This window comes from Oncorhynchus kisutch, linkage group LG6 (assembly GCF_002021735.2).
Source record: "Oncorhynchus kisutch isolate 150728-3 linkage group LG6, Okis_V2, whole genome shotgun sequence".
Classification (NCBI taxonomy): Eukaryota; Metazoa; Chordata; class Actinopteri; order Salmoniformes; family Salmonidae; genus Oncorhynchus; species Oncorhynchus kisutch.
Genome location: NC_034179.2, coordinates 13,881,613 through 13,907,747, shown reverse-complemented (window position 1 = coordinate 13,907,747; position 26,135 = coordinate 13,881,613). Strand labels below are relative to the sequence as shown.

The 26,135-nt window shown below is 48.5% G+C and overlaps 1 protein-coding gene across 17 annotated transcripts in view; it reads right to left on the bottom strand.

Annotated features, from left to right (window-relative positions):
• Positions 1-26,135, bottom strand: part of LOC109892349 (spermatid perinuclear RNA-binding protein) — a 193,992-nt gene that overhangs the window by 51,307 nt on the left and 116,550 nt on the right. For all 17 annotated transcript variants that reach the window (XM_031826219.1, XM_031826231.1, XM_031826236.1 and 14 more), the window contains 3 exons: positions 24,812-25,119; positions 3,853-4,217; positions 3,452-3,617 (listed from right to left, as the gene is read on the bottom strand). In XM_031826219.1, coding sequence (XP_031682079.1) covers positions 3,452-3,617; positions 3,853-4,217; positions 24,812-24,814 — 534 coding nt within the window. In that variant the 5' untranslated portion in view covers positions 24,815-25,119. The remainder of the gene's footprint in view (positions 1-3,451; positions 3,618-3,852; positions 4,218-24,811; positions 25,120-26,135) is intronic.

Genomic DNA, 26,135 nt, shown 5'->3' with positions numbered 1-26,135 from the left:
GCAGGATGGATATAGGTCTGTAACAGTTTGGGTCTAGAGGCAGGACAGGATGGATATAGGTCTGTAACAGTTTGGGTCTAGAGGCAGGACAGGATGGATATAGGTCTGTAACAGTTTGGGGCTAGAGGCAGGGCAGGATGGATATAGGTCTGTAACAGTTTGGGTCTAGAGGCAGGGCAGGATGGATATAGGTCTGTAACAGTTTGGGTCTAGAGGCAGGGCAGGATGGATATAGGTCTGTAACAGTTTGGGTCTAGAGGCAGGGCAGGATGGATATAGGTCTATAACAGTTTGGGTCTAGAGGCAGGGAAGGATGGATATAGGTCTGTAACAGTTTGGGTCTAGAGGCAGGGCAGGATGGATATAGGTCTGTAACAGTTTGGGTCTAGAGGCAGGGAAGGATGGATATAGGTCTGTAACAGTTTGGGTCTAGAGGCAGGGCAGGATGGATATAGGTCTGTAACAGTTTGGGTCTAGAGGCAGGGCAGGATGGATATAGGTCTGTAACAGTTTGGGTCTAGAGTGTCTCCCCCTTTAAAGAGGGGGATGACCATGGCCGCTTTCCAATCTTTAGGTATCTCAGACGATACAAAGGAGAGGTTGAACAGACTGGTAATAGGGGTTGCGACAATGGCGGTCGATAATTTTAGGAAGAGAGGGTCCGGATTGTCTAGCCCAGCTGATTTGTACAGGCCCAGGGATTGTCTAGCCCAGCTGATTTGTACGGGCCCAGGGATTGTCTAGCCCAGCTGATTTGTATGGGTCCAGGTTTTGCAGCTCTTTCAGAACATCTGCTATCTGGATTTGGGTGAAGGAGAAGCTGGGGAGGCTTGGGCCAGTTGCTGCGGAGGGTGCAGAGCTGTTGGCCGGGGTTGGGGTAGCTGTCTGTGGTGACAGTGTTTCCTAGCCTCAGTGCGGTGGGCAGCTGAGAGGAGGTGCTCTTATTCTCCATGGACTTTACAGTGTCCCAAAACTTTTTGGAATTAGTGATGCAGGGTGCAAATTTCTGTTTGAAAAAGCTAGCCTTAGCTTCCCTAACTGACTGAGTATATTGGTTCCTGACTTCCCTGAAAAGTTGCATATCGCGGGGACTATTCAAAGCTAGTGCAGTGCGCCACAGACAGTTCCTATAAGACAGTTCCTATAAGACAGAGCCTATAAGACAGAGCCTATAAGACAGAGCCTATAAGACAGAGCCTATAAGACAGTTCCTATAAGACAGTTCCAATAAGACAGTTCCAATAAGACAGTTCCAATAAGACAGAGCCTATAAGACAGAGCCTATAAGACAGAGCCTATAAGACAGTTCCAATAAGACAGAGCCTATAAGACAGAGCCTATAAGACAGAGCCTATAAGACAGAGCCTATAAGACAGAGCCTATAAGACAGAGCCTATAAGACAGAGCCTATAAGACAGAGCCTATAAGACCATTCCTATAAGACAGAGCCTATAAGACAGTTCCTATAAGACAGAGCCTATAAGACAGAGCCTATAAGACAGAGCCTATAAGACAGAGCCTATAAGACAGAGCCTATAAGACAGTTCCTATAAGACAGTTCCAATAAGACCGTTCCTATAAGACAGTTCCTATAAGACAGGTATACCTGTCTATGTAGTAAGTATAACCTTAACTGCATATGTGCACGTATGCGAGCGTGTGTGTTTTCTGTTCCTGCTGTGCACGTGTTTTACTAATGAGTAAATCTCCTGGCTGACACTTCTATATTAATTACACATGCTAGCAGCGTATTATTACAACAGTATCTTCTCCCCTCTCTGCTTCTGTTGCTGCCCTCTCCACGACGTCTTCCCCTAGCCTACTCTCTGCTTCTGTTGCTGCCCTCTCCACGACGTCTTCCCCTAGCCTACTCTCTGCTTCTGTTGCTGCCCTCTCCACAACGTCTTCCCCCAGCCTACTCTCTGATTCTGCCCCTAGGCTACTCTCTGCTTCTGTTGCTTCCCTCTCCACGACGTCTTCCCCCAGCCTACTCTCTGATTCTGCCCCTAGGCTACTCTCTGCTTCTGTTGCTGCCCTCTCCACGACGTCTGCCCCTAGCCTACTCTCTGATTCTGCCCCCAGCCTACTCTCTGATTCTGCCCCTAGCCTACTCTCTGATTCTGTTGCTGCCCTCTCCACGACGTCTTCCCCTAGCCTACTTTCTGATTCTGCCCCTAGGCTACTCTCTGCTTCTGCCCTCTCCACGACGTCTGCCCCTAGCCTACTCTCTGATTCTGCCCCCAGCCTACTTTCTGATTCTGCCCCTAGGCTACTTTCTGATTCTGCCCCTAGGCTACTTTCTGATTCTGCCCCTAGCCTACTTTCTGATTCTGCCCCTAGCCTACTCTCTGATTCTGCCCCCAGCCTACTCTCTGATTCTGCCCCCAGCCTACTCTCTGATTCTGCCCCCAGCCTACTCTCTGATTCTGCCCCCAGCCTACTCTCTGATTCTGCCCCCAGCCTACTCTCTGATTCTGCCCCCAGCCTACTCTCTGATTCTGCCCCCAGCCTACTCTCTGAATCTGCCCCTAGCCTACTCTCTGATTCTGCCCCCAGCCTACTCTCTGATTCTGCCCCCAGCCTACTCTCTGATTCTGCCCCCAGCCTACTCTCTGATTCTGCCCCCAGCCTACTCTCTGATTCTGCCCCCAGCCTACTCTCTGATTCTGCCCCTAGCCTACTCTCTGATTCTGCCCCTAGCCTACTCTCTGATTCTGCCCCTAGCCTACTCTCTGATTCTGCCCCTAGCCTACTCTCTGATTCTGACCCTAGCCTACTCTCTGATTCTGACCCTAGCCTACTCTCTGATTCTGACCCTAGCCTACTCTCTGATTCTGACCCCAGCCTACTCTCTGATTCTGCCCCTAGCCTACTTTCTGATTCTGCCCCTAGCCTACTCTCTGATTCTGCCCCTAGCCTACTCTCTGATTCTGCCCCTAGCCTACTCTCTGATTCTGCCCCTAGCCTACTCTCTGATTCTGCCCCTAGCCTACTCTCTGATTCTGCCCCCAGCCTACTTTCTGATTCTGCCCCTAGCCTACTCTCTGATTCTGCCATGCCCATTGTGACTTTACAGAGCACACACTTTTACAGGATGGATGATGCTGGGGTAAGGAGGACTGACTTCTTACAGGATGGATGATGCTGGGGTAAGGAGGACTGACTGACTTCTTACAGGATGGATGATGCTGGGGTAAGGAGGACTGACTTCTTACAGGATGGATGATGCTGGGGTAAGGAGGACTGACTTCTTACAGGATGGATGATGCTGGGGTAAGGAGGACTGACTGACTTCTTACAGGATTTTGGGCCAGTATTTACTACATTTCAAAAGTCCATCTACCTTTTGCACACAGGTGTTGAGTGTTTATTACCAACAGAAGGAGAATACATGAGCCGAATATGCCACAGTGCGTGTGTGTGTGTGTGTGTGTCTCTCACTCTCTCTTACCTGTATCTGCAGCGGCAGGTTATCACAGACAGCACACAGCAGTGTCTCTGTTGGTTTCTCTCTACACATCAGCACCAGCTCCAGGTCCATGTCCTGTTTGATGAGCAGACCTTTAGCCACCAGGCCGATCCTCATCACGCCACAGAGAACACCTCCACTGGGCTCACTGAGGATAACAGACAGATGGCCGGGTTACACTCTAAACATTTAAACCACCTATCAGACCTAGGTCAAATTTGGGGTTTGCAATTATTTAAACCCAGGTCATCCCAAAAACCTCATAAAATCAACAAGATCATAAAAATATGTCAGGACCTGAAGACCAAAAATGTCAGTCTAACCAGCAGTCAACAGACAGCCCCCTATATCCTATCATGCATCGGTTAGAACCAGATGCCCACCTGCTACCGCCGTCTGTGGAGTCATCTGGGCTGGCTCTGGGACTAAGACTGGGGTCGTCGTTAGGGTTAAGGTCATCGTCATGGTCACAGCTACCATCCTTTGGCACCGGGCTGTCTGTGGGGTTGGGCTGGCCGACTGCTGCGTCGGACTGACCGTCTGTCTGGCCGACTGCTGCGTCTGTCTGGCTGTTGCTCTGCACCGATTGAACGTTGCTCTGGTCTATCCAATCAGAGACGTGTTTGAGGGCACCCTCCACGGTGGACACCAGGGTCTGGACTGCCTCCAGCTCAGACGATGATGGGTAGACGGAGGAGTGCTTGGCCATGACGTGACGGTCATCATTACCGAACGAACGGAAGGACCTCTGTGGGGGAGGGGGAGAGTAAAGAACACAATGAACTCCCACACAAAAATAACATAATAAAAGTCCAAGGCACATTCTCCCATACACACAATCTCAATCACAATCTCCCCCCCACAGGGATGGCGTGCATCTCACAGATGAGGGAAACAACCTTTTCCTTGAGAGTCTGAGAGCGATTATGATTTTTCAACGCCGATACCGATTTTTAGGACAAAAAAGGCCAGTACCGATTAATCGGACGATTTTTGCAATTTATTTGTAATAATAATAATAATAATGACAATTACAACAATACTGAATGAACACTTATTTTCACTTAATATAATACATCAATAAAATCAATTTAGCCTCAAATAAATAATGAAACATGTTCAATTTGGTTTAAATAATGCAAAAACAAAGTGTTGGAGAAGAAAGTAAAAGTGCAATATGTGCTATGTAAGAAAGCTAACGTTTCAGTTCCTTGCTCAGAACATGAGAACATATGAAAGCTGGTGGTTCCTTTTAACATGAGTCTTCAATATTCCCAGGTAAGAAGTTTTAGGTTGTAGTTATTATAGGACTATTTCTCTCTATATCATTTGTATTTCATATACCTTTGACTATTGGATGTTCTTATAGGCACTTTAGTATTGCCAGTGTAACAGTATAGCTTCCGGCCCTCTCCTCGCTCCTCCCTGGGCTCGAACCAGGAACTCAACGACAACAGCCACCCTCGAAGCAGCGTTACCCATGCAGAGCAAGGGGAACAACTACTCCAAGTCTCAGAGCGAGTGATGTTTAAAATGCTATTAGCGCGCACCCCGCTAACTAGCTAGCCATTTCACATCACATTGTTACACCAACCTAATCTCGGGGGTTGATAGGTTTGAAGTCAAACAGCAGAGCTGCTGGCAAAATGCACGAAAGTGCTGTTGGAATGAATGCTTATGAGCCTGCTGGTGCCTACCATCGCTCAGTCAGACTGCTCTATCAAATCATCGACTTAATTATAAAATAATAACACACAGAAATGCGAGCCTTAGGTCATTAATACGGTAGAATCCGGAAACGATCATCTCGAAAACAAGAGGTTTATTCTTTCAATGAAATACGGAACCGTTCCGTATTTTATCTAACGGGTGGCATCCATCAGTCTAAATATTCCTGTTACATTGCAGAACCTTCAATGTATGTCATAATTACGTAAAATTCTGGCAAATTAGTTTGCAATGAGCCAGGCAGCCCAAACTGTTGCATATACCCTGACTCTGCGTGCAATGAACGCAAGAGGTGACACAATTTCACCTGGTTAATATTGCCTGCTAACCTGGATTTCTTTTAGCTAAATATGCAGGTTTAAAAATATATACTTCTGTATATTGATTTTAAGAAAGGCATTGGTGTTTATGGTTAGATACACGTTGGAGCAACGACAGTCCTTTTTCACGAATGCACACCGCATGGATTATATGCAACGCAGGACACGCTAGATAAACTAGTAATATCATGTGTAGTTATAACTAGTGATTATGATTGATTAAGTTTAATGCTAGCTAGCAACTTACCTTGGCTTCTTACTGCATTCGCGTAACAGGCGGGCTCCTCGTAAGGCAGGTGGTTAGAGCGTTGGACTAGTTAACCGTAAGGTTGCAAGTTTGAATCCCTGAGCTGACAAGGTCAAAATCAAGAGGCTACATACACAGCGTGGTACGGTGTGCCTGTAATTACTAACATTTATTTGACTACTGTATTTAATAATTGTGAGATGAAATGGACGTGTGTACTGTGTTTTTGTGTTTACACAGCGGACTCTGCGAAGCGAGTATGTTGTGTGTGTGTGTGTGTGTGCGTTCCAACTGCCAAGAGTGTTATATTTACCTTTGCTCTATGCTTGCTTTTACACCAAACCAATTACACAAGACATTCACCGCTCCACTGCAGCTGAAGCCAGTCAGCCACATTACATAAACACATTAGATGGTGTAATACATGTGGAGCTGTGCGGTGTAGTGAATGTGCAGCACTGCCCTCCAATAATAATATCTTCAGTCCAACCACTTACTGGTCTGGTAGCACGCTAACCACTTACTGGTCTGGTAGCACGCTAACCACTTACTGGTCTGGTAGCACGCTAGCACTTACTGGTCTGGTAGCCCGCTAACCACTTACTGGTCTGGTAGCCCGCTAACCACTTACTGGTCTGGTAGCCCGCTAACCACTTACTGGTCTGGTAGCACGCTAACCACTTACTGGTCTGGTAGCACGCTAACCACTTACTGGTCTGGTAGCACGCTAACCACTTACTGGTCTGGTAGCACGCTAACCACTTACTGGTCTGGTAGCACGCTAACCACTTACTGGTCTGGTAGCACGCTAACCACTTACTGGTCTGGTAGCACGCTAACCACTTACTGGTCTGTGTCTGTCTGGAAGGGTACACTACGGCATGCGTGTCTGTCTGGAAGGGTACACTACGGCCTGTGTGTCTGTCTGGAAGGGTACACTACGGCCTGTGTGTCTGTCTGGAAGGGTACACTACGGCCTGTGTGTCTGTCTGGAAGGGTACACTACGGCATGTGTGTCTGTCTGGAAGGGTACACTACGGCTTTTAAATGCCGACACAAAACCTTCTTTGGAGATAATTTCGAAGCGCAACTAAACGGCCATTTTACTTGTCTGTAAAGGAATGCCACTTCTGCAGCGGGACTAACGTCCATCAACAGGGGACCAGAACAGTCAATCAAATCATCTAGAGACCACTCTCTCCTAAAAAAAAGTACTTTAAAGTTTGTTAAATACCGTGACTTACCAAGAGGTTTACTAGAAAGAAAACATCTTCTGCCAGGAATCGACTCCTAAGATTCAGGATTTTTGGAATGGAGAAGACTGATTATTTGAAGTACTTCTGAGAACAAACACATGCACCTTTCATAGCGAGCAAGCGAAGGACGGACAGAGAAGGAAGGGACACGGTAGAAGGAAGGGACACGGTAGAAGGAAGGGACACGGTAGAGGGAAGGGACACGGTAGAAGGAAGGGACACGGTAGAAGGAAGGGACACGGTAGAAGGAAGGGACACAGAGGAGGAAGGGACTCAGTAGAAGGAAGGGACACAGTAGAAGGAAGGGACACAGTAGAAGGAAGGGACACAGTAGAAGGACAGACAGTAGAAGGAAGGGACACAGAGGAGGAAGGGACACAGAGAAGGAAGGGACACAGTAGAAGGAAGGGACATGGTAGAAGGAAGGGACACGGTAGAAGGAAGGGACACAGAGGAGGAAGGGACTCAGTAGAAGGAAGGGACACAGTAGAAAGAAGGGACACAGTAGAAGGACAGACAGTAGAAGGAAGGGACACAGAGGAGGAAGGGACACGGAGAAGGAAGGGACACAGTAGAAAGAAGGGACACAGTAGAAGGAAAGGACACAGTAGAAGGAAAGGACACAGTAGAAGGAAGGGACACAGTAGAAGGAAGGGACACAGTAGAAGGAAGGGACAGTAGAAGGAAGGGACACAGTAGGAGGAAAGGACACAGTAGGAGGAAGGGACACAGTAGAAAGAAGGGACACAGTAGGAGGAAAGGACACAGTAGAAGGACGGACAGTAGAAAGAAGGGACACAGTAGAAGGAAGGGACACTGTAGAAGGAAGGGACACAGTAGAAGGAAGGGACACAGTAGAAGGAAGGGACACAGTAGAAGGAAGGGACACAGTAGAAGGAAGGGACACAGTAGAAGGAAGGGACACAGTAGGAGGAAAGGACACAGTAGAAGGAAAGGACACAGTAGGAGGAAGGACACAGTAGGAGGAAGGGACACAGTAGAAAGAAGGGACACAGTAGGAGGAAAGGACACAGTAGAAGGACGGACAGTAGAAGGAAGGGACACAGTAGAAGGAAGGGACACAGTAGAAGGAAGGGACACAGTAGAAGGAAGGGACACAGTAGAAGGAAGGGACACAGTAGAAGGAAGGGACACAGTAGGAGGAAAGGACACAGTAGGAGGAAGGGACACAGTAGAAAGAAGGGACACAGTAGGAGGAAAGGACACAGTAGAAGGACGGACAGTAGAAGGAAGGGACACAGTAGAAGGAGGGGACACAGTAGGAGGAAAGGACACAGTAGAAGGAAGGGACACAGTAGAAGAACGGACAGTAGAAGGAAGGGACACAGTAGAAGGAAGGGACACAGTAGAAGGAAGGGACACAGTAGAAGGAAGGGACACAGTAGGAGGAAAGGACACAGTAGGAGGAAGGGACACAGTAGAAAGAAGGGACACAGTAGGAGGAAAGGACACAGTAGAAGGACGGACAGTAGAAGGAAGGGACACAGTAGAAGGAAGGGACACAGTAGAAGGAAGGGACACAGTAGAAGGAAGGGACACAGTAGAAGGAAGGGACACAGTAGGAGGAAAGGACACAGTAGGAGGAAGGGACACAGTAGAAAGAAGGGACACAGTAGGAGGAAAGGACACAGTAGAAGGACGGACAGTAGAAGGAAGGGACACAGTAGAAGGAAGGGACACAGTAGGAGGAAAGGACACAGTAGAAGGAAGGGACACAGTAGAAGGACGGACAGTAGAAGGAAGGGACACAGTAGAAGGAAGGGACACAGTAGAAGGAAGGGACACAGTAGGAGGAAAGGACACAGTAGAAAGAAGGGACACAGTAGAAGGAAGGGACACAGAGGAGGAAGGGACACAGTAGAAGGAAGGGACACTGAGGAGGAAGGGACACAGAGAAGGAAGGGACACTGTAGAAGGTAGGGACACTGTAGAAGGAAGGGACACTGTAGAAGGAAGGGACACTGTAGAAGGCAGGGACACAGTAGAAGGTAGGGACACTGTAGAAGGAAGGGACACAGTAGAAGGAAGGGACACAGTAGAAGGAAGGGACACAGTAGGAGGAAAGGACACAGTAGAAGGACGGACAGTAGAAGGAAGGGACACAGTAGAAGGAAGGGACACAGTAGAAGGAAGGGACACAGTAGGAGGAAAGGACACAGTAGAAGGAAGGGACACAGAGGAGGAAGGGACACAGTAGAAGGAAGGGACACTGAGGAGGAAGGGACACAGAGAAGAAAGGGACACAGTAGAAGGCAGGGACACAGTAGAAGGTAGGGACACTGTAGAAGGAAGGGACACTGTAGAAGGCAGGGACACAGTAGAAGGTAGGGACACTGTGGAAGGAAGGGACACTGTAGAAGGAAGGGACACAGTAGAAGGTAGGGACACTGTAGAAGGAAGGGACACTGTAGAAGGCAGGGACACAGTAGAAGGTAGGGACACTGTAGAAGGAAGGGACACAGTAGAAGGTAGGGACACTGTAGAAGGAAGGGACACTGTAGAAGGAAGGGACACTGTAGAAGGCAGGGACACAGTAGAAGGTAGGGACACTGTAGAAGGAAGGGACACAGTAGAGGAAAGGACACAGTAGAAGGAAGGGACACAGTAGAAGGAAGGGACACAGTAGAAGGAAGGGACACAGTAGAAGGAAGGGACACAGTAGAAGGAAGGGACACAGTAGAAGGAAGGGACACAGTAGAAGGAAGGGACACAGTAGGAGGAAAGGACACAGTAGAAGGACGGACAGTAGAAGGAAGGGACACAGTAGAAGGAAGGGACACAGTAGGAGGAAAGGACACAGTAGAAGGAAGGGACACAGTAGAAGGACGGACAGTAGAAGGAAGGGACACAGTAGAAGGAAGGGACACAGTAGAAGGAAGGGACACAGTAGGAGGAAAGGACACAGTAGAAAGAAGGGACACAGTAGAAGGAAGGGACACAGAGGAGGAAGGGACACAGTAGAAGGAAGGGACACTGAGGAGGAAGGGACACAGAGAAGGAAGGGAAACAGTAGAAGGCAGGGACACTGTAGAAGGAAGGGACACTGTAGAAGGAAGGGACACTGTAGAAGGCAGGGACACAGTAGAAGGCAGGGACACAGTAGAAGGAAGGGACACAGTAGAAGGAAGGGACACAGTAGGAGGAAAGGACACAGTAGAAGGAAGGGACACAGTAGAAGGAAGGGACACAGTAGAAGGAAGGGACACAGTAGGAGGAAAGGACACAGTAGAAAGAAGGGACACAGTAGAAGGAAGGGACACAGAGGAGGAAGGGACACAGTAGAAGGAAGGGACACTGAGGAGGAAGGGACACAGAGAAGAAAGGGACACAGTAGAAGGCAGGGACACAGTAGAAGGTAGGGACACTGTAGAAGGAAGGGACACAGTAGAAGGCAGGGACACTGTAGAAGGAAGGGACACAGTAGAAGGCAGGGACACAGTAGAATGTAGGGACACTGTGGAAGGAAGGGACACTGTAGAAGGAAGGGACACAGTAGAAGGCAGGGACACAGTAGAAGGTAGGGACACTGTAGAAGGAAGGGACACTGTAGAAGGCAGGGACACTGTAGAAGGTAGGGACACTGTAGAAGGAAGGGACACAGTAGAAGGTAGGGACACTGTAGAAGGAAGGGACACTGTAGAAGGAAGGGACACTGTAGAAGGCAGTGACACAGTAGAAGGTAGGGACACTGTAGAAGGAAGGGACACAGTAGAAGGTAGGGACACTGTAGAAGGAAGGGACACTGTAGAAGGAAGGGACACAGTAGAAGGCAGGGACACAGTAGAAGGTAGGGACACAGTAAAAGGTAGGGACACAGTAGAAGGTAGGGACACAGTAGAAGGCAGGGACACAGTAGGAGGAAAGGACACAGTAGAAAGAAGGGACACAGTAGAAGGAAGGGACACAGAGGAGGAAGGGACACAGTAGAAGGAAGGGACACTGAGGAGGAAGGGACACAGAGAAGAAAGGGACACAGTAGAAGGTAGGGACACTGTAGAAGGAAGGGACACAGTAGAAGGTAGGGACACTGTAGAAGGAAGGGACACAGTAGAAGGTAGGGACACTGTAGAAGGAAGGGACACTGTAGAAGGAAGGGACACTGTAGAAGGCAGGGACACAGTAGAAGGTAGGGACACTGTAGAAGGAAGGGACACAGTAGGAGGAAAGGACACAGTAGAAGGAAGGGACACAGTAGAAGGAAGGGACACAGTAGAAGGAAGGGACACAGTAGAAGGAAGGGACACAGTAGAAGGAAGGGACACAGTAGAAGGAAGGGACACAGTAGGAGGAAAGGACACAGTAGGAGGAAGGGACACAGTAGAAAGAAGGGACACAGTAGGAGGAAAGGACACAGTAGAAGGACGGACAGTAGAAGGAAGGGACACAGTAGAAGGAAGGGACACAGTAGGAGGAAAGGACACAGTAGAAGGAAGGGACACAGTAGAAGGACGGACAGTAGAAGGAAGGGACACAGTAGAAGGAAGGGACACAGTAGAAGGAAGGGACACAGTAGGAGGAAAGGACACAGTAGAAAGAAGGGACACTGTAGAAGGAAGGGACACTGTAGAAGGAAGGGACACTGTAGAAGGCAGGGACACAGTAGAAGAAAGGGACACAGTAGAAGGAAGGGACACAGTAGGAGGAAGGGACACAGTAGGAGGAAGGGACACAGTAGAAGGAAGGGACACAGTAGAAGGAAGGGACACAGTAGAAGGAAGGGACACAGTAGAAGGAAGGGACACAGTAGAAAGAAGGGACACAGTAGAAGGAAGGGACACAGAGGAGGAAGGGACACAGTAGAAGGAAGGGACACTGAGGAGGAAGGGACACAGAGAAGAAAGGGACACAGTAGAAGGCAGGGACACAGTAGAAGGTAGGGACACTGTAGAAGGAAGGGACACAGTAGAAGGCAGGGACACTGTAGAAGGAAGGGACACAGTAGAAGGCAGGGACACAGTAGAATGTAGGGACACTGTGGAAGGAAGGGACACTGTAGAAGGCAGGGACACAGTAGAAGGCAGGGACACAGTAGAAGGTAGGGACACTGTAGAAGGAAGGGACACTGTAGAAGGCAGGGACACTGTAGAAGGTAGGGACACTGTAGAAGGAAGGGACACAGTAGAAGGTAGGGACACTGTAGAAGGAAGGGACACTGTAGAAGGAAGGGACACTGTAGAAGGCAGTGACACAGTAGAAGGTAGGGACACTGTAGAAGGAAGGGACACAGTAGAAGGTAGGGACACTGTAGAAGGAAGGGACACTGTAGAAGGAAGGGACACAGTAGAAGGTAGGGACACAGTAAAAGGTAGGGACACAGTAGAAGGTAGGGACACAGTAGAAGGCAGGGACACAGTAGGAGGAAAGGACACAGTAGAAAGAAGGGACACAGTAGAAGGAAGGGACACAGAGGAGGAAGGGACACAGTAGAAGGAAGGGACACTGAGGAGGAAGGGACACAGAGAAGAAAGGGACACAGTAGAAGGTAGGGACACTGTAGAAGGAAGGGACACAGTAGAAGGTAGGGACACAGTAGAAGGAAGGGACACAGTAGAAGGTAGGGACACTGTAGAAGGAAGGGACACTGTAGAAGGAAGGGACACTGTAGAAGGCAGGGACACAGTAGAAGGTAGGGACACTGTAGAAGGAAGGGACACAGTAGGAGGAAAGGACACAGTAGAAGGAAGGGACACAGTAGAAGGAAGGGACACAGTAGAAGGAAGGGACACAGTAGAAGGAAGGGACACAGTAGAAGGAAGGGACACAGTAGAAGGAAGGGACACAGTAGAAGGAAGGGACACAGTAGGAGGAAAGGACACAGTAGGAGGAAGGGACACAGTAGAAAGAAGGGACACAGTAGGAGGAAAGGACACAGTAGAAGGACGGACAGTAGAAGGAAGGGACACAGTAGAAGGAAGGGACACAGTAGGAGGAAAGGACACAGTAGAAGGAAGGGACACAGTAGAAGGACGGACAGTAGAAGGAAGGGACACAGTAGAAGGAAGGGACACAGTAGAAGGAAGGGACACAGTAGGAGGAAAGGACACAGTAGAAAGAAGGGACACAGTAGAAGGAAGGGACACAGAGGAGGAAGGGACACAGTAGAAGGAAGGGACACAGTAGAAGGCAGGGACACAGTAGAAGGTAGGGACACTGTAGAAGGAAGGGACACAGTAGAAGGCAGGGACACAGTAGAAGGTAGGGACACTGTAGAAGGAAGGGACACTGTAGAAGGAAGGGACACTGTAGAAGGAAGGGACACTGTAGAAGGCAGGGACACAGTAGAAGGCAGGGACACAGTAGAAGGAAGGGACACAGTAGAAGGAAGGGACACAGTAGGAGGAAAGGACACAGTAGAAGGAAGGGACACAGTAGAAGGAAGGGACACAGTAGAAGGAAGGGACACAGTAGGAGGAAAGGACACAGTAGAAAGAAGGGACACAGTAGAAGGAAGGGACACAGAGGAGGAAGGGACACAGTAGAAGGAAGGGACACAGAGGAGGAAGGGACACAGTAGAAGGAAGGGACACTGAGGAGGAAGGGACACAGAGAAGAAAGGGACACAGTAGAAGGCAGGGACACAGTAGAAGGTAGGGACACTGTAGAAGGAAGGGACACAGTAGAAGGCAGGGACACTGTAGAAGGAAGGGACACAGTAGAAGGCAGGGACACAGTAGAAGGTAGGGACACTGTGGAAGGAAGGGACACTGTAGAAGGAAGGGACACAGTAGAAGGCAGGGACACAGTAGAAGGTAGGGACACTGTAGAAGGAAGGGACACTGTAGAAGGCAGGGACACTGTAGAAGGTAGGGACACTGTAGAAGGAAGGGACACAGTAGAAGGTAGGGACACTGTAGAAGGAAGGGACACTGTAGAAGGCAGTGACACAGTAGAAGGTAGGGACACTGTAGAAGGAAGGGACACAGTAGAAGGTAGGGACACTGTAGAAGGAAGGGACACTGTAGAAGGAAGGGACACAGTAGAAGGCAGGGACACAGTAGAAGGTAGGGACACAGTAGAAGGTAGGGACACAGTAGAAGGTAGGGACACAGTAGAAGGCAGGGACACAGTAGGAGGAAAGGACACAGTAGAAAGAAGGGACACAGTAGAAGGAAGGGACACAGAGGAGGAAGGGACACAGTAGAAGGAAGGGACACTGAGGAGGAAGGGACACAGAGAAGAAAGGGACACAGTAGAAGGTAGGGACACTGTAGAAGGAAGGGACACAGTAGAAGGAAGGGACACAGTAGGAGGAAAGGACACAGTAGGAGGAAGGGACACAGTAGAAAGAAGGGACACAGTAGGAGGAAAGGACACAGTAGAAGGACGGACAGTAGAAGGAAGGGACACAGTAGAAGGAAGGGACACAGTAGGAGGAAAGGACACAGTAGAAGGAAGGGACACAGTAGAAGGACGGACAGTAGAAGGAAGGGACACAGTAGAAGGAAGGGACACAGTAGAAGGAAGGGACACAGTAGGAGGAAAGGACACAGTAGAAAGAAGGGACACAGTAGAAGGAAGGGACACAGAGGAGGAAGGGACACAGTAGAAGGAAGGGACACTGTAGAAGGAAGGGACACTGTAGAAGGAAGGGACACAGTAGAAGGCAGGGACACAGTAGAAGGTAGGGACACTGTAGAAGGAAGGGACACTGTAGAAGGAAGGGACACTGTAGAAGGCAGGGACACAGTAGAAGGAAGGGACACAGTAGAAGGAAGGGACACAGTAGAAGGAAGGGACACAGTAGGAGGAAAGGACACAGTAGAAGGAAGGGACACAGTAGAAGGAAGGGACACAGTAGAAGGAAGGGACACAGTAGGAGGAAAGGACACAGTAGAAAGAAGGGACACAGTAGAAGGAAGGGACACAGAGGAGGAAGGGACACAGTAGAAGGAAGGGACACTGAGGAGGAAGGGACACAGAGAAGAAAGGGACACAGTAGAAGGCAGGGACACAGTAGAAGGTAGGGACACTGTAGAAGGAAGGGACACAGTAGAAGGAAGGGACACAGTAGAAGGCAGGGACACAGTAGAAGGCAGGGACACAGTAGAAGGTAGGGACACTGTGGAAGGAAGGGACACTGTAGAAGGAAGGGACACAGTAGAAGGCAGGGACACAGTAGAAGGCAGGGACACAGTAGAAGGTAGGGACACTGTAGAAGGAAGGGACACTGTAGAAGGCAGGGACACAGTAGAAGGTAGGGACACTGTAGAAGGAAGGGACACAGTAGAAGGTAGGGACACTGTAGAAGGAAGGGACACTGTAGAAGGAAGGGACACTGTAGAAGGCAGGGACACAGTAGAAGGTAGGGACACTGTAGAAGGAAGGGACACAGTAGAAGGTAGGGACACTGTAGAAGGAAGGGACACTGTAGAAGGAAGGGACACAGTAGAAGGCAGGGATACAGTAGAAGGTAGGGACACAGTAAAAGGTAGGGACACAGTAAAAGGTAGGGACACAGTAAAAGGTAGGGACACAGTAGAAGGTAGGGACACAGTAGAAGGCAGGGACACAGTAGAAGGCAGGGACACAGTAGGAGGAAGGGACACAGGCAGACGTATTTCGCAATTTTTGCCGTGTAATGTCTCGCAACCTCTGTAAAACAGGGCCTATCATCAATGAATAGTCAATAAAACATCAGTGCCATTAATAGGCTAGGATATTCTACATGCAATAGACCGAAGACTGAACGTACTCTGGCATTATTAGCTAAGAGAAAAAGCAGGCAGGCCAGCTGCACTGTGATTTTAATATTGTGTAAAAAAAATACTAAAATAAAATAAAATACATTGTCCCATTAGGGATTTTCTTAACGTTAAGGAAATAACATCATGTTAACGTTTTGTATACAATAACTAGTGTGCAGAGAGAGAGAGAGAGTTGCTCTCTCGGGAACAATGCACATACTGTTCAGTGATGTGTGTGTACCATTCCTATTGTGAGTGTAAAATGTAAAGGTATGTATCGTGTGTGCGGATTTTTTGTGTGTGTGTGTGTGTGTGTGTGTGCCATGTGGAGTGTTTCGCACACTTGTGTGTATCACATGGCCATAGTAAGTGTTGTGTGAACAGAGTGATGCTGTGTGTGATGAATGTATCCAGGGTCATGGAAGGGCAGGTCAGCAGAGTGACATGGAGGAGAGAGGAGAGGGATAGGACCAGCCCAGGGCAGATTGCATAAAAAATTCAGCCTGTGATATATCAGCACAACGCTTGGTAGCTCCTGCACAAAAGATGGCCCCGTTTTATTGTGGTTTTCATAACCTTTCAAATTACCACACACACGCGCGCAGGGCAGGCACACACACACGCGCGCAGGGCAGGCACACACACATGCGCGCAGGGCAGGCACACACACACAGAAAGCCAGATCCTTTTCCCAATTACTTAGTCTCAGCGAGTGGGGTCAGTCAACAACTATAAATCTGGTATCGAGAGAGACAATGAGAGATCCAGTATACTGTGTACACACACACACACTCAATCAGTAAGTCCTAGCTCAGTTTGAGGTCCTGACAGCAACTGCCATTTTACACACTTCTACCATAAACACTACAATACCCAGCTTGCATTGATAAGCGCATAGCTAAGGATAATATTCCATGTTCCAGAACTACAACACAAAACTAGGATCGATTTGGATCTTTTAAATCATAATGAATAACAGGCGGGACCTAATCCTAGATCACTAATGATATTCATTCTGTCCTGGCCAGAGCAGAGCTGAGGAGGAACTGAGGAGTATAACAAGGTCTCAACACTCTCCCTGAGAAGTCAATAGAGATATAGATGCCAGACGGATTGTGTCTGTGTGTGTGTGTGTGTGTGTGTGTGTGTGTGTGTGTGTGTGTGTGTGTGTCTCCATAAATTATAAAATCAAATAAAAAAACAATAAGGAAGCAGGGCTCTGTAGTGTGGTGTGCTGTGGTGTCATGTGCTGTGGTGTGTGGTATGTGCTGTGGTATGTATGTGCTGTGGTGTGTGGTATGTGCTGTGGTATATATGTGCTGTGGTATGTGGTATAGAGTGGTGTGGTATGTGCTGTGGTATGTATGTGCTGTGGTATGGAGTGGTGTGGTATGTGCTGTGGTATGTATGCTGTGGTGTGTGGTATGGAGTGGTGTGGTATGTGCTGTGGTATGTATGCTGTGGTGTGTGGTATGGAGTGGTGTTGTATGTGCTGTGGTATGTATTATGTGCTGTGGTATGTATGTGCTGTGGTATGTGGTATGGAGTGGCGTGGTATGTGCTGTGGTATGTATGCTGTGGTAGGCTGTGGCGGTATTCAGTATATACCGTATACCGGGGTATTTGGAAAAAGCCACTGGATGGTTTTTCAATACCGTGGAAACTATTTATTTTAAAAATAGTTTAAAAAAAATAAATTTCAATATTTGTAGCAACTTTTTAAGTAAATGCCTGCAGTCAACTTGGGCAATATGTTAGGAGATAAAGAACATCGCATTCTTCATTTCACCTGTCACATTAATATTTAGCTTACGGTAGTCCCCAGTCACGTGTCACGTGGTGTTTGTTTACAAGCACACAACGATGAGAGACCAGAGCCTTGTAGTCATGCAGCATGCGCCAGGTAATCGAAGTATGGTATGGAATTCACAACTAAATGTTTGCCAGCTAGATATCTTATAACTATTAACTTAACTGCCTAAAATCTTCTAAATGCTCTGCAGTTGTGCATTTGGTTTGCTAATTTAGTAGCTAGTTCGTTTGTAGCGAAGTGCTTAGCTTCTTCCAAAATAAAGCATTTGCGAGGTAACAGCAGAGAATCCTTTCCTGGATCAAGAGCCTTGCTGCCTAATATTATAGAAAATGTGAGAATCATTTTTTTGTTACTTTTATACTTACATAGTTTAGGTCAGAAACTGTACAAAATGTTCGCAATGCAGTCGTTAGCATTTAGTTAGCATTCTCTATGAGGACACCTTAAGTACATATTTGCATTTTGTTAGCATTCTGGTTAGTGACGTGTTTTGGGCTTTGAATATTAGTACTTTTAAAATAAATACCTGCAGTCAACTTGTGCACTAGGTAATAGATAAAGCAGATCGCATTCATCATTTCGTCTATTATATTATTTGCCTGTTATGAAGCTTACCGGTGCTATGAAGCTTACCTGTGCTATGAAGCTTACCTGTGCTATGAAGCTTACCGGTGCTATGAAGCTTACCTGTGCTATGAAGCTTACCTGTGCTATGAAGCTTACCTGTGCTATGAAGCTTACTGGTGCTATGAAGCTTACTGGTGCTATGAAGCTTACCGGTGCTATGAAGCTTACCTGTGCTATGAAGCTTACTGGTGCTATGAAGCTTACCTGTGCTATGAAGCTTACTGGTGCTATGAAGCTTACCGGTGCTATGAAGCTTACCTGTGCTATGAAGCTTACTGGTGCTATGAAGCTTACCTGTGCTATGAAGCTTACTGGTGCTATGAAGCTTACTGGTGCTATGAAGCTTACTGGTGCTATGAAGCTTACTGGTGCTATGAAGCTTACCTGTGCTATGAAGCTTACCTGTGCTATGAAGCTTACTGGTGCTATGAAGCTTACCGGTGCTATGAAGCTTACTGGTGCTATGAAGCTTACCGGTGCTATGAAGCTTACCTGTGCTATGAAGCTTACCGGTGCTATGAAGCTTACTGGTGCTATGAAGCTTACTGGTGCTATGAAGCTTACTGGTGCTATGAAGCTTACCTGTGCTATGAAGCTTACTGGTGCTATGAAGCTTACCGGTGCTATGAAGCTTACCGGTGCTATGAAGCTTACCTGTGCTATGAAGCTTACTGGTGCTATGAAGCTTACCGGTGCTATGAAGCTTACCGGTGCTATGAAGCTTACTGGTGCTATGAAGCTTACTGGTGCTATGAAGCTTACCGGTGCTATGAAGCTTACTGGTGCTATGAAGCTTACCGGTGCTATGAAGCTTTTTCATTATGAAGCTTTTCTTAAATTGAGCCTTTTTTAACTAGGCAGGTCAGTTAAGAACACATCATTTTTTACAATGACGGCCTACAGGGGAACAGTGGGTTAACTTTTTCAAACAGAAATTTACATCCTGTAGCACAAACTCCAAAAAGTTCTGAGACACTGTAAAGTCCATAGAGAACAAGAGCACCTCCTCTCAGCTGCCCACTGCACTGAGGCTAGGTAACACGGTCACCACCGATAAATTTTCAAAAAGCATTTCTCTACGGCTGGCCATGCTTTCCTCCAGGCTACCCCAACCCCGACCAACAGCTCCGCACCCCCCGCAGCTACCTGCCCGAGCCTCCCCAGCTTGTACTTCACCCAAATCCAGATAGCAGATGTTCTGAAATAGCTGCAAAACCTAGACCCGTACAAATCAGCTGGGCTAGACAATCTGGACCCTCTCTTCCTAAAACTATCCGCCGCCAATGTTGCAACCCCTATTACCAGTCTGTTCAACCTCTCTTTCGTATCGTCTGAGATACCAAAAGATTGGAAAGCTGCCGCAGTCATCCCCCTCTTCAAAGGGGGTGACACTCTAGACCCAAACTGCTACAGACCTTGTTATAGACCTATATCCATCCTGTCCTGCCTTTCTAAAGTCTTCGAAAGTCAAGTTAATAAACAGATCTCTGACCATTTCAAATCCCACCGTACCTTCTCCGCTATGCAATCCGGTTCCCGAGCTGGTCATGGGTGCACCTCTGCCACGGTCTAGGTACTAAACGATATGATAACCGCCATTGATTAAAAGACAGTACTGTGCAGCCGTCTTCATCGACCTGGCCAAGGCTTTTGACTCTGTCAATCACCATATTCTTATCGGCAGACTCAATAGCCTTGGTTTCTCAAATGACTGCCTCGCCTGGTTCACCAACTACTTCGCAGACAAAATTCAGTGTGTCAAATCGGAGGGCCTGTTGTCCGGACCTCTGCCAGTCTCTATGGGGGTACCACAGTGTTCAATTCTCGTGCCGACTCTTTACTCTGTATATATCAACGATGTCGCTCTTGCTGCGGGTGATTCCCTGATCCACCTCTACACAAACTGTATACATCTGGCCCTTCTTTGGACACCGTGTTAACTAACCTCCAAACAAGCTTCAATGCCAAACAACACTCCTTCCGTGGCCTCCAACTGCTCTTAAACCCTAGTAAAACCAAATGCATGCTCTTCAACCGTTTGCTGCCTGCACTAGCCGGCTAGCATCACTACTCTGGACAGTTCTGACCTAGAATAAGTGGACAACTATAAATACCTAGGTGTCTGGCTAGACTGTAAACTCTCCTTCCAGACTCATGTTAAACATCTCCAATCCAAAATCAAATCTAGAATCGGCTTCCCATTCCGCAACAAAGACTCCTTCACTCACGCCGCCAAACTTACCCTAGTAAAACTGACTATCCTACCGATCCTCGACTTTGGCGATGTCATCTACAAAATAGCTTCCAATACTCTACTCAGCAAACTGGATGCAGTCTATCACAGTGCCATCTGTTTTGTTACCAAAGCCCCATATACCACCCACCACTGCGACCTGTATGCTCTAGTCCGCTGGCCCTCGCTACATATTCGCTGCCAGACCCACTGGCTCCAGGTCATCTATACGTCTATGCTAGGTAAAGCTCCGCCTTATCTCAGCTCACTGGTCAAGATAACAACACACACCCGTAGCATGCGCTCCAGCAGGTATATCTCACTGGTCATCCCCAAAGCCAACACCTCCGTTGGCCACCTTTCCTTACAGTTCTCTACTGCCAGTGAGTGGAACGAATTGCAAAAATCACTGAAGCTGGAGACTTACATTTCCCTCACTAACTTTAAACATCAGCTATCTGAGCAGCTAACTGATCGCTGCAGATGTACATAGTCCATCTGTAAATAGCCCACCCAATCTACCTACCTCATCCCCATAAAACAGGTGCTAGTTTCCCAAAACAGCAGTTTGAGCCAGTCACGTTTGTTACAAAGAAGCAACAAAGAGCAAAATGGGAGCTTCGTGAGGTGAGTCATCTATGCAGCGAACGTAAATGAGGTGATTAAGTTACACTTGTATGAAATTCACTACTAATGTAGTGCTATATCTACTACATTACACCTTAATATCTTACGTTAGTTTGCAAGATCAAGCGTCTTGGTAGCAGCATCAGAGACAATCCCCTCCTGGATTAAGATAACATTTGTTTGTGAGTGCTACAAACTGCGTTTTGAGATATTTGCACAACCTGTTTTCATGTGATCTTTAGCATTTACCTAGCATCCGCTATGATAAATCCTTAGTACATGTTAGCATTATGTTAGCATTCTGGTAAGTGGTGTTTTTGGGGCATTTTTTTTAGTAATAAAAATATATATACAGCTCCTTGTGTGCACTACTGGTAATACTGTATATCCTGGGATGGCACTGTATAAAGGTATATAACTCTGGATACTGCCCAACCCTATTATGTGGTGTGGCGTGGTGTTGTATGTGTGTGTGCACATTTATCAGTGTGTGCTATGGTGAGCACAGCCCTCATTATCCAGGGTTATTTATGAACACCCCATATACACCTCCTGCCCTCCCAGCACCTCCACCCCTCCCTCCCTTTTAATAATTAATGGTGCTGTCTGCGCTCCCCTGGGGCTCAACTTCTCTCTCTCTCTCTACCTCTCTCTCTACCTCTCTCTACCTCTCTCTCTACCTCTCTCTCTACCTCTCTCTACCTCTCTCTCTACCTCTCTCTACCTCTCTCTCCACCACTCTCTCTCCACCACTCTCTCTCCACCACTCTCTCTCCACCACTCTCTCTCCACCACTCTCTCTCTCCACTCTCTCTCTCTCTCTCTCTCTTCTCCCACCACTCTCTCTTCCTCCACCTCTCTCTCTCTCTCTTCTCCCACCACTCTCTCTCTTCCTCCACCTCTCTCTCTTTCTCCCACCACTCTCTCTCTGCTCCCACCACTCTCTCTCTCTCTGCTCCCACCACTCTCTCTTCCTCCACCTCTCTCTCTCTCTTCTCCCACCACTCTCTCTCTTCTCCCACCACTCTCTCTCTTCTCCCACCACTCTCTCTCTTCTCCCACCACTCTCTCTCTTCTCCCACCACTCTCTCTTCTCCCACCACTCTCTCTCTCTTCCTCCACCTCTCTCTCTCTTCTCCCACCACTCTCTCTCTCTCTTCTCCCACCACTCTCTCTCTTCTTCTCCCACCACTCTCTCTCTCTCTCTCTTCCCCCACCACTCTCTCTCTTCTCCCACCACCACTCTCTCTCTGCTCCCACCACTCTCTCTCTGCTCCACCACTCTCTCTCTCTGCTCCCACCACTCTCTCTCTCCACTCTCTCTCTCTCTCTTCTCCCACCACTCTCTCTCTCTCCCACCACTCTCTCTCTCTGCTCTCACCACTCTCTCTCTCTCTCTCTCTTCCCCCACCACTCTCTCTCTTCTCCCACCACCACTCTCTCTCTTCTCCCACCACTCTCTCTCTCTGCTCCCACCACTCTCTCTCTCTGCTCCCACCACTCTCTCTCTCTGCTCCCACCACTCTCTCTCTCTGCTCCCACCACTCTCTCTCTCTGCTCCCACCACTCTCTCTCTCCACTCTCTCTCTCTCTCTCTTCTCCCACCACTCTCTCTTCCTCCACCTCTCTCTCTCTCTCTCTTCTCCACCACTCTCTCTCTTCCTCCACCTCTCTCTCTTTCTCCCACCACTCTCTCTCTGCTCCCACCACTCTCTCTCTGCTCCCACCACTCTCTCTCTGCTCCCACCACTCTCTCTCTCTTCTCCCACCACTCTCTCTCTCTTCTCCCACCACTCTCTCTCTCTTCCTCCACCTCTCTCTCTTTCTCCCACCACTCTCTCTCTCTTCCTCCACCTCTCTCTTCTCCCACCACTCTCTCTGCTCCCACCACTCTCTCTGCTCCCACCACTCTCTCTCTCTTCCTCCACCCCTCTCTCTCTCTCTTCTCCCACCACTATCTCTCTCTCTCTCTCTTCCCCCCCCACTCTCTCTCTTCTCCCACCACCACTCTCTCTCTCTTCTCCCACCACTCTCTCTCTCTGCTCCCACCACTCTCTCTCTCTGCTCCCACCACTCTCTCTCTCTGCTCCCACCACTCTCTCTCTCTGCTCCCACCACTCTCTCTCTCTGCTCCCACCACTCTCTCTCTCTGCTCCCACCACTCTCTCTCTCTGCTCCCACCACTCTCTCTCTCCCACTCTCTCTCTCTCTCTTCTCCCACCACTCTCTCTTCCTCCACCTCTCTCTCTCTCTTCTCCCACCACTCTCTCTCTTCCTCCACCTCTCTCTCTTTCTCTTCCCACCACTCTCTCTCTGCTCCCACCACTCTCTCTCTCTTCCTCCACCTCTCTCTTCTCCCACCACTCTCTCTCTCTCTTCCTCCACCTCTCTCTCTCTCTCTTCTCCCACCACTCCTCTCTCTTCCTCCACCTCTCTCTCTTTCTCCCACCACTCTCTCTCTCTCTTCTCCCACCACTCTCTCTCTCTTCCTCCACCTCTCTCTCTTTCTCCCACCTCTCTCTCTTTCTCCCACCACTCTCTCTCTGCTCCCACCACTCTCTCTCTCTCTCTCTTCTCCCACCACTCTCTCTCTCTCTCTCTTCTCCCACCACTCTCTCTCTCTCTTCTCCCACCACTCTCTCTCTCTTCCTCCACCTCTCTCTCTTTCTCCCACCACTCTCTCTCTCTTCCTCCACCTCTCTCTTCTCCCACCACTCTCTCTGCTCCCACCACTCTCTCTCTTCCTCCACCTCTCTCTTCTCCCACCACTCTCTCTCTCTTCCTCCACCTCTCTCTCTCTCTCTTCTCCCACCACTCTCTCTCTTCCTCCACCTCTCTCTCTTTCTCCCACCACTCTCTCTCTGCTCCCACCACTCTCTCTCTCTCTTCTACCACCACTCTCTCTCTCTGCTCCCACCACTCTCTCTTCCTCCACCTCTCTCTCTCTCTCTCTTCTCCCACCACTCTCCCTCTCTTCCTCCACCACTCTCCCTCTCTTCCTCCACCACACTCCCTCTCTTCCTCCACCTATCCCTCTCTTCCTCCACCTATCCCTCTCTTCCTCCACCTATCCCTCTCTTCCTCCACCTATCCCTCTCTTCCTCCACCTATCCCTCTCTTCCTCCACCTATCCCTCTCTTCCTCCACCTATCCCTCTCTTCCTCCACCACTCTCCGTCCCTTGTTCTCTTCCTCATTCTCTCTCCTTCCTCTCTCTCCCTACCTCACTCGTTTTCTCCTCTCTTGTTCTCTCCATTTTGTTCTTCCTCTCCTCTCTCCCACATGTTCCTGAAATCCTCTCTCGCTCACTTCCTCTACTATCTCTATTTCTCCCCGTTGATAAACCAAGTCATGGCCCAAGTCTAAGTGCACTGTTGTCTGATCAGAGTAATATTACACACCTCACCATCCACCTACTTCTGACCTAAAGCACAAAACTCTGTCTTCACACTGACATTACTAACACAATCTAGGGACCATCTATGCTGGCCTTTTGCCTCTTTCCAGGCCATCGTTGTAAATAAGACTTTGTTTTCAACTGAACTGCCCAGTAAAATATGTTAAATAGATAAAAAGCATGGATGCTGCAGACTTCCCAGGTTAAACAAGTATCTCCACTGAACAATAACTCAATAACTGTATTGAGCTGTATGTCTACTGTAGAAACAGAATAGATTAACATATTGATACTCCTCCATCATACACATTCTGACAAGAAGCACTTGCACAGGCAGAAACACACACTCATGCAAGCTCACACACACACACACACACACGCACTACTTACCATGCCTGCAGGAGGAGTGGGGGCTCCTTGTTTGTCTCCTTTTGTGACCCGGGTGAGTTTCCGGGTGCGTTGCCGGGTGAGTTTTCGGGTGCGTTGCCGGGTGAGTTTCCGGGTGCGTTGCCGGGTGAGTTTTCGGGTGCGTTGCCGGGTGAGTTTCCGGGTGCGTTGCCGGGTGAGTTTCCGGGTGCGTTGCCGGTGTGGCTCTGTGATATCAGGACAGATCAGGGGTATCCTCTGCTCTCTGACTCCTCATACGCTCCCCTCTGACCGAGCCCCCCAGTCTACAGACCGGACTTCCTCTGTCTCACCTGGAGGGCGAGAGAGAAATGGAGAGAGAAAGAAGGATGGATAGATTGAGAGAGAGAAAGAGAGACAGGGAGAGAGAGAGAAAGAGAGAGAAAAAGAGAGAGAAAGAGACAATGAGAGGCAGAGAGAAACAGAGAGAGAGAGAGAGAAACAGAGAGAGAGAGAGAGAGAGAAACAGAGAGAGAGAGAGAGAAACAGAGAGAGAGAGAGAAACAGAGACAGAGAGAGAGAAACAGAGACAGAGAGAGAGAAAGAGACAGAGAGAGACAGAGACAGAGAGACAGGGAGCGAGACAGAGAGAGACAGAGACAGAGAGAGAGAGACAGACAGACAGAGACAGAGAGACAGGGAGCGAGACAGAGAGAGAGAGAGAGAAAGGAAAATACTGATCAGGAAAATGCAACCAGACAATAGTATATTATCTACCAAAACCCTCCTTAATAATGATCCTACAGCTACAATACATGACCACTCCTCCCCCCCTTTCCTACTTTAGTGCACACACACCTCAGCAAGGTTATGGTATAGTCTTTGTCTGCAGGTAGAGAGAGGAGAACGCATTGCTAAGCTGAATACGAGACAGTCGAGCCTTATTCACATTTCATGATGTAGGAGGAGCGCTGTGGAAAAACCACTGATGTGAAGCTTGTTTTTATCTGCTGTTACACACACACACACACACACACACACACACACTGACAGTTACACACACAACCTGACAGTTACACACACAAACTGACAGTTACACAGACATACTGACAGACAGATACTCCAACACTTACACAAAGACATGCATTTTCAAAAACGGCCTGCTCCAGTTTCTGTGATTTATCTAGCCTAAATGATTCTGCTGCCCACTCGAGTCTAGCCTATCTGTCTGTCAGTTGTCCTTGTAACTCACCACTCTCTCACCTCGTCTCCCTCTCACCTCACATGCTCCTCTCACAACTCGTTTCTCTCTCACTCGTCTGCTCCTCTCACCTCGTCTCCCTCTCACCTCGTCTCCCTCTCACCTCGT